The sequence below is a fragment of the Sapajus apella genome, unplaced genomic scaffold (genome assembly GCF_009761245.1).
Source record: "Sapajus apella isolate SASKATOON/1434 unplaced genomic scaffold, GSC_monkey_1.0 scaffold10, whole genome shotgun sequence".
NCBI classification, from domain to species: domain Eukaryota; kingdom Metazoa; phylum Chordata; class Mammalia; order Primates; family Cebidae; genus Sapajus; species Sapajus apella.
Window position 1 is genome coordinate 2,775,113 of NW_022436950.1, and position 7,815 is coordinate 2,782,927.

The window sequence follows — 7,815 nt, forward strand, 5'->3', positions numbered from 1 at the left end:
GTGTGTGTGTGTCTGCCTCTGTGTGTGTATGTGTGTGTCTGCCTCTGCGTGTGTGTGTGTCTGCCTCTGTGTGTGTGTGTGTGTGTGTCTACCTCTACGTGTGTGTGTGTCTGCCTCTGTGTGTGTGTGTCTGCCTCTGTGTGTATGTGCTCACGTGTTTGTATTTGTGTCTGTATTTGTTTGTGTCTGTGCATGTGCCTGTGTGTGCATAATTCAAAGGACAAAGCTGGGTTGGAGACTTCCTTGTTCGGATTTCTGATGGCTCACCAGGTCAGATTCCCGGAAGGAGATTCCTCTTTGAATTTTTCTTTGGGAAAGTTCCAATTTTAAGGTCTTGGAAAAAAAAAGATTTCTGTTAATAAGAACCCTTCAAGGAATCCATTTCAAATGACATCAAGATTCCCAATTTCATACCCAGTGATATCTAGGAAGCTTGTCAGATTTTCTTGTAAACTCCTTTTTACAATCTACATTTTGTTTTCTCTCTGAATCAAATGGCTGCACTCTGAACACAGTGTGCTGGGTTCTTCTCATAATGTCGGTGTTCTTCACAGGTCCAGGCAAGGGGGACACAGGGACACATTTGGTAACAGACACATTAACCAGACCCTTCCCCAGAATGCCCCCTTCCCCACAAAAAAGACTAATTTTGGGCTTGCTCTCCTTTCTTCCCCCCTTTGTGGAAGGGAGGTGTAAGAGATGAAAAGTCCCCAAGTTAAGATTACTAGAGAAGCTCCAATCTCAAATATGCTGTTCCTGAAAACATCTTTGCCTTCAGAAAGACTGCTAATAACCCGACCTTGATTAAATCCTGGAGGTGGGGGTCACGTGCCACACTTTTAATTTTCTGTTTGGACTGAGGCCTCCAACCTTTCATTACTGAAAGCTTACAACACTGAATCACACAAAAAGTTATATAAGGAAACGTTTACTGCAATCATATTACAGAGAAAAAATTAAAACCAAGTAAAAATCCAGTACTAGGAAAATGGTGCAGCAAGTTGAGTTAGTTGAAGAAATGTTGTGTGTCCATTAGATACGATTTTGAAGCAATGTGGGCGACTGTCTTTGGGATTATATATAAGTATTTTTAAAACATAGGATATAACTTTATGTTAAAACTATGGGTTTTGGTTTGTTTTTAAGAGTCATAGAAAAAAACTAAAAGTGGGCAAAAATACCATTTGTGGCTGTATTAAGGGGCTGGAGTTATGGGAAGTCTTTTTTTATGTGGACATTTGTATGTTTATAGTAAAATAACTACCTCTTTTTTTTTTTTTTTTTTTTTTTGAGATGAAGTCTCACTCTGTCGCCCAGGCTGGAGTACGGTGGTGGGATCTCGGCTCACTGCAACTTCTGCCTCCCAGGTTTAAGCAATTCTTCTGCCTCAGCCTCCTGGGTAGCTGGGACTACAGGTGCCTGTCACCACACCCCGCTAATTTTTGTGTATTTAGAAGACACAGGGTTTTACTGTGTTGGACAGGCTAGTCTTGAACTCTTGACCTCAAGTGATCCACCTGCCTCGGCCTCTCAAAGTTCTGGTATTACAGGTGTGAGCCACTGCGTCTGGCCCAAAAATAAAATAACTTTTTAAAACAAAGAGACATATCATCGTCAAAGGAATGAGACGCTGGTATCCCAGTAGTCACAGGACATTCTTTCAGAGTCCACCTGTTTCAGCTAATTCTGACATGTTTTGGGCCACAGATTTTTTTTTGACTTAGGAAGGCTTTTATTAACCTGTGCAAATAAATAGCATAGAGAACTCAAAGGGATAGCTTTGGTTATTTTTATTTTTATTTTATTTCTATAGATTTGTGGTATTTCCATAGATTTTTTTTATTTTTTACTATTTTTAATTATTTTATTATATTTTATTTTTATATTATATATATTTATATTTTTAAATATATTTTTAATATATTTTTATTTTATATATTTTATATTTTTATTTTATTTTTATATATTATATTTTATTATTTATTATTATTATTTTTTTATTTCCATAGATTTGTGGAACGGGTGGTATTGGGTTACATGGATATGGTCTTTAGTGATTTCTGAGATTTTGGTGCGCCCATTACCTGAGCAATGTACACTGTACCCATTGTGTAGTCTTCTATCCCTCACCCCCTCTTTTACCCTTTCCTCTTCCACCAAAGGGCGGAAAGTCTCGGCTGTGTCTTGACCTCTGACAGCCTGTCCCAGCTGACTTGGGCAGATCATCTGCTGGGCCAAGTTCTCACCCCAGCCACTCTCACTTTGCCTCAGGTGCTGTCTTAGTCTGTTTGTGCTGCTTTAACAGAATTCCTGAGACAGGAATTTATAAAGAACAGAGATTTGTTTCTTATGGTTCTAGAGGCTGGGAAGTCCAAGGCTACACCTGTTGAGGGCCTTCTTGCTGCGTCATCCCACAGTGGAAGGCGAAAAGGTAAGAGAACATACAGGCAGGCTCACAGACATGAAAGACAGCCACAGTGTTATAATCCATGCTGGGCGTGCGTTAATGAGGGCAGAGTCCTCTTGACCTGACTGTCTTCCATTAGGCCCCACCTCCCAGCACAGTTGTGCTGGGGACTAAGTTTCCAAATCTGCTTTTTGAAGAATACATACAAACCACAGTGGGCCTCAGGAAATCGTCCTCAATTCAGGCAGATATTTCAAAATGCAAGTGTTATGTGCTCTTCTGTGCTTGGCCTCATTCATTCATTTCTTAGCTATTTATTGAGCACTTACTACGTGCTAGACCCTGTTCCCAGCTCTAAGGAAAACAGAATTCTGTCAGTGATTTCTAGTCTTGGCTGCATACTGAGATCACCTGGGGAGATTTTCTTTTCCTTTCTCTTTCTCTCTCTCTCTTTCTTTCTTTAAAGAAACACAGATGGAAAACTTAATTTTATGTTTTCAATCCATCTCTTAGGCCAGCTTCATACTTGATGGTGAAACTTGAGTATTTCCATCGAAGACGGGGTTCCAGGCTTGTTTGGGATAACCACCCGAGTCTACTACGTGGAGCCCCTCTTCTGTGACGGGTAGAGAGCCCTAAACCCTCCTGTTCCCGACTCCGTGACTCTCCAGTCACTTTCTGTCTAGAACAGTCTTCTTGGTATCTAGGTCTCAGTCCTATTTATTTCAAGACTGATTCCAAACTTGATTCTTTCCCTCTTATCCCTGCAGGGCAGACCAGACCAGTCTGTGGCCATGGCTGCTTACTGGGGGCGGTGAGGGCACGTGGGCTGCTTCCAACCACTCCTGCTTTTCTTATTTCCTTTTCAAAATTCCTTTCCTTCCCCCTTTAGAGAGCCCCCCTTCTCCCCACCGTGGTGAGAGGGGGAGATGAGACCTGATGACAGGACCAGCTGCCTCCTGTTAGGTTTCATATAGATTGTGGGGAGCTTCTCTTCCTAGATAATAAACAAACATTATCTATTATTAGATTAGAACATTATTAGAATGTCACCATTTTGCAACCCCCTAGTGAAATAGAGGGCCAAAGTAATGGTCTTCAATGACTGCCAACATTACAGAGAGACAGCTGGACATTATTTGCCTTCTGAGGTAGGTGCACACACACTCTTGTGGCAATCTTGCCAAAAAATAGCCGGTATCTAATCAGGTTTGTGTCCTGAACCACCACGGTATCAAAGATACAGAGTTCACAGGGCTCTATTCAATAACACAGGGGTCCAATCAGCAACATCCATACAGGAAATCTACGAGACAACCTGATCTCTTCAACACATGAACTTCAAAGAAGAAAAAAATACCCGTATCTGTCCTGAGGTTTGCAGATGATAGGATGCCTGGGATTTGCTTTACACTAACCTGCTGGGGGGAGGTTTGTGAGTGACACAGCTGGCCGAGCTGATTACTGGGGAAGTGGGAGGTGGGTACATGGGCCCATCAGACTGTTCTCTCTATTGTGGTGTGTACAGCAAAGTTTCCATAATGAAAACATATGCAGGGGTTGCCCACATTTATTTTGATCACAAAGTTGGTTTTCTCTGGGGCATCCCACGGTGGGTTCTGAGGCTTTAGACACAATAGGAATGTGTCTAAATGTGTCTTTGATGTTTTGAGATCATTGAGACACCAACATTATTTTTTAGGCAGAGTTTTTCTGAAACATGAACTTTAATCCATGAACAGCCAACCAGGAAATTCTCAGATGCTTTTTACCTCTCTCTGCGTTAGATACTTCTGGGACAAGTGGCAGATTTCTAAGAAAAGACAGTAATGGAATGAGGACAGCCAGCCCTGAGACCATTGCACACAATCATCGCTTGTCAGGGTCTGCCATCACCCATGCCTGGAGCTTTCCAAGCAAAGCTCTCTTTGTTCCTCACCACAGACCTAAAAATGGGTCTCACGCACCCCAGTTTGCAGATGGGGAGATGGGGCGTGGGGTGCAGAGGGGTGCAGGAGTACGGACCCAGGTGGCCTCTGAGTTGGGAGCTCTGTCTGGGGCCACCTGCTCCTGACCAGGAAGAAGCCCTGGGTTAAGCTTGCTGCGATGGTGCGGCTCGGATCTTCCCCCTGCCTCAGACAGTTGTGATTCTTTGCAGGGCATGGCACAGGCACACAGGAGCCCCCAGCCCAGCGCTGCCCCCAGCCAGCCTCGTGTGTTCAAGCTGGTTCTCCTGGGAAGTGGCTCCGTGGGCAAGTCCAGCTTGGCTCTCCGGTACGTGAAGAATGACTTCAAGAGTATCCTGCCTACGGTGGGCTGTAAGTGAGGGGCAGAGCATGCTTTGTTGGTTTTCAGTGCAGAAGTCCGGGCCACTGACCCACACCTGGGGCAGATGGGGATGAAGCCCGCCTAGGAATCCCCATACTGTCCTGGAGTCTTGTACTGCCCATATCCAGTGCATGACGGGAGGGGGTGTCTTGGCTCTGGGTCAGGTTTCAGCTCAGCTGGAGTCTGCAGGGAGTGGAGATTCAGGGGTAGGATCTCTGGCCCAGAAGGGTCAGGCTGGGTGTGAGGGATTATGTTGGCAGAAGGGAGAGCCCAGAAGAAGCCTCCTGGGCTCTGGCCACTCAGTGGCCCAAACCAGCTGTCCTCTCCCCGTGCCCAGGCCGCCCTCCTGCTAACACTGCTCCCTTGCTTAATTGACCCCAACAGCACCTTCCTTCCTGCCTGGACTTGGTTTACCAGTCTGGCCTGGATCATTGTTGGGGGTGGGCAGGGAGGGAGGCCTTCTCGCTGTGTTTCTTGAAAAGGCTAACCCGTCATGAATCTCAGGAGTAACTGTAGGGGCATCTGCAGGCTGCTGGCCTCCTTCCCATCCTGCTGTGGGCACAGCCTGCCTAGGCAGTGAAACGCAGTTTTCACCTGAAACAGGGAAAGCCAGGGGTTCTTTCTGCGGATCCCCTCTGGGGAACAGGTGCAGAATCAGAGACTCTGTTTCAGATTCGGACTCTGACATGGATAAGCTGCCCTTTCTCCAAGTTCACTCACTCATTCATTCACTCATCTAACAGGTGTCTGTTGAGCGTGGACTCTTCTGCAGGCCTGTGTTAGGTGCGGAAGATCCTATAACCAGCTAAACAGATGCACCAAACACAGAAACACACTTGTCAAATGTGGCACATGGCGTTCGCTATTAGGGAGCCCTTCCATTTTCTCAGGGGGGCGGTTCCTGAAGGATCACCAGGGGATACAGGGGGATCGGCAGGGGTCTGTCTGGCCCGACTCCCAGAGCTAGTGGTGAGAAGGGCTAGAGTGATGGGGAGAGGCTGTCTGCAGAGGCTACCCTGGGGAGAGAGAGTCAGAACTTGCCTGGGCCGTGCAGTCCTCTTTCCCATTAGCAAGGAGATCTGCACCCCTCACCCGTGATATTGGACTTGGCTTCCTTTAAACATATATCGAAGGGCTGAGGCTGGCCTGATGGTGGCCTCAGTTGAGAACAGAGAACACAGATGGGGTCCTCACCAGGCCTGGATGTTGCGGGCTCTGTACCTGGGTGGCTGGTTTTCAAGATGCAGAGGCCTGTATGGCTCATTCTATTCCTGGTCCTCTGCCTGTCCCCTCAGGGGTCATCCCCCTGCCGGCGGCTTTCAGATGAAAGCCAGGGTCTCCCTTGCTCCAACACCCTCTCCCCGGGGTTATCTCCTCTCTCCGAGGAGAGAACTATCCTACAGGCTGGGTCTGCCTTTCACCCAGGACTGGTGCTTGGAGTCTTTGTTCCCACTCTGGGTCTGTGTGATGGGACAGGGGTGGGAGGCTATGGACTGTGGCCCATGGCACAAAGGAGAGAGGAGGACAGCCAGATGAGCTTAGCCTGTGGCTCACAAGCCGCCTTCGATCCATCAGCCTCCAAGCCTGGTGTCCCTACTTTTGTGTCGAGCACCTCTGTGTGTTGGCAGCTGTGCTGGGTTGGGGGCAGAAATGTGGAAGCTCCTTCCTTCGCTGTTGGCTGAGTCCCCTGTGGGAGCGATGGTGTCCTCTGCTTCCATCCGAGTGTCTGCGTCATACCCAGGATAATATTACAGCCTTTGGAGGTAAATATTTCTGTAACTATGAGTAGATGTTATACAATTATTATGATGTTAATTTTTTTTTGAGACAGAGACTTGCTCTGTCACCTGGCCTGCAGTGCGGTGGCGTGTTCTTGGTTCACTGCAACCTCTGCCTCCCAGGCTCAAGCCATCCTCCCACCTCAGCCTCCTGAGTTGCTGTGACCACAGGCATGTGCCACCATAGTGGGCTAATTTTTGTATTTTTTGTAGAGATGGGGTTTTGCCATGGTGTGCACCACTGCACCCAGCCTATGTTAATTATTTTATTATTATTGCTTTTTGAGATGGAGTCTCGCTCTGTTGCCCAGGCTGGAGTGCAGTGGCGACACCTTGGCTCATTGCAACCTCCACCTCCCAAGTAGCTGGGATTGTGCGCACCACCACACCCGGCTGATTTTTGTATTTTTAGTAGAGACGGGGTTTCATCACTTTGGCCAGGCTGGTTTCGAACTCCTGACTTCCAGCAATCCACCGGCCTCGGCCTCCCAAAGTGTATGCTAATTATTAATCATCACTATAATTATTACATGATCATATATTATTATAAATGTGGATATTGCCAGTTTTAGGATGAGGAGCTGGGATGCGCCGATTCCTTTAGCCGACGTGCTTTGGGGAAGAGTGATCTGTGCTGTGTAAAAACCCTTTGAGAGCAGACACTCCCGCTGCTTTTGTCCCGTGTGGTTTCAGCTTTTACCAAGAACACTGGCTCCTGCCCAGGGGAGAGAGTGGGCCAGGAGCAGAGCCTCAGAGGAGAAGGGAGTGCTGTCCTCACAGGCAGCCTGGAAATGCAGGAGGCAGCACACAGAGTGTGTGGCTGCAGGAACTCCGAGGGAGGGAGGGGGTGGATGGCCACGGTCACGCAGCTCCTTCCCTCTGCCTGGATGTTTTCCCTGTGAAATGGGGGCGTGAACACCTTCCTGGAGTGAGCTCTCCATGAAAGGTTGCTGTTACCTTGGGTGACTCAAGGTCATCACCAAGGCTGGCCCTGTCTGAGGGGTGTCACTTCAGGCCAGGGCCAGCCTCTGGGAGGATGGACCTGGGTCCCTGGTGCCCTCCTGAGGGTCTGGTTCAGTTGAGGGGTGTGTGGAGTGGGTCTTACAGCAGGAACATGACACAGGAGGTGGGCTTAGCTCCTGGCAAGACACAGTCCAGTCAGAGGAAGCAGGAAGCAGAGCCAGAAAGTGACAGTGACTCGAGCCCTGAAGCTGGAACGCCAACATGCTGGCCAGTGCCACAGGACCAGGCAGGTACAGAGGCAGCGCGGAGGGGAGTCCAGGCTAAGCCAACAAGCTGGCC

At 48.0% G+C, this 7,815-nt stretch overlaps 1 protein-coding gene across 2 annotated transcripts in view; it reads left to right on the forward strand.

Moving 5' to 3' along the window:
- RAB17 (RAB17, member RAS oncogene family) overlaps window positions 1–7,815 on the forward strand; it is a 16,568-nt gene that overhangs the window by 836 nt on the left and 7,917 nt on the right. Inside the window, exons 2-3 of one of the 2 annotated variants that reach the window (XM_032277816.1) lie at window positions 2,163–2,271; window positions 4,566–4,725. In XM_032277816.1, coding sequence (XP_032133707.1) covers window positions 4,569–4,725 — 157 coding nt within the window. In that variant the 5' untranslated portion in view covers window positions 2,163–2,271; window positions 4,566–4,568. The remainder of the gene's footprint in view (window positions 1–2,162; window positions 2,272–4,565; window positions 4,726–7,815) is intronic. The other variant, XM_032277815.1, reaches the window with a different exon arrangement.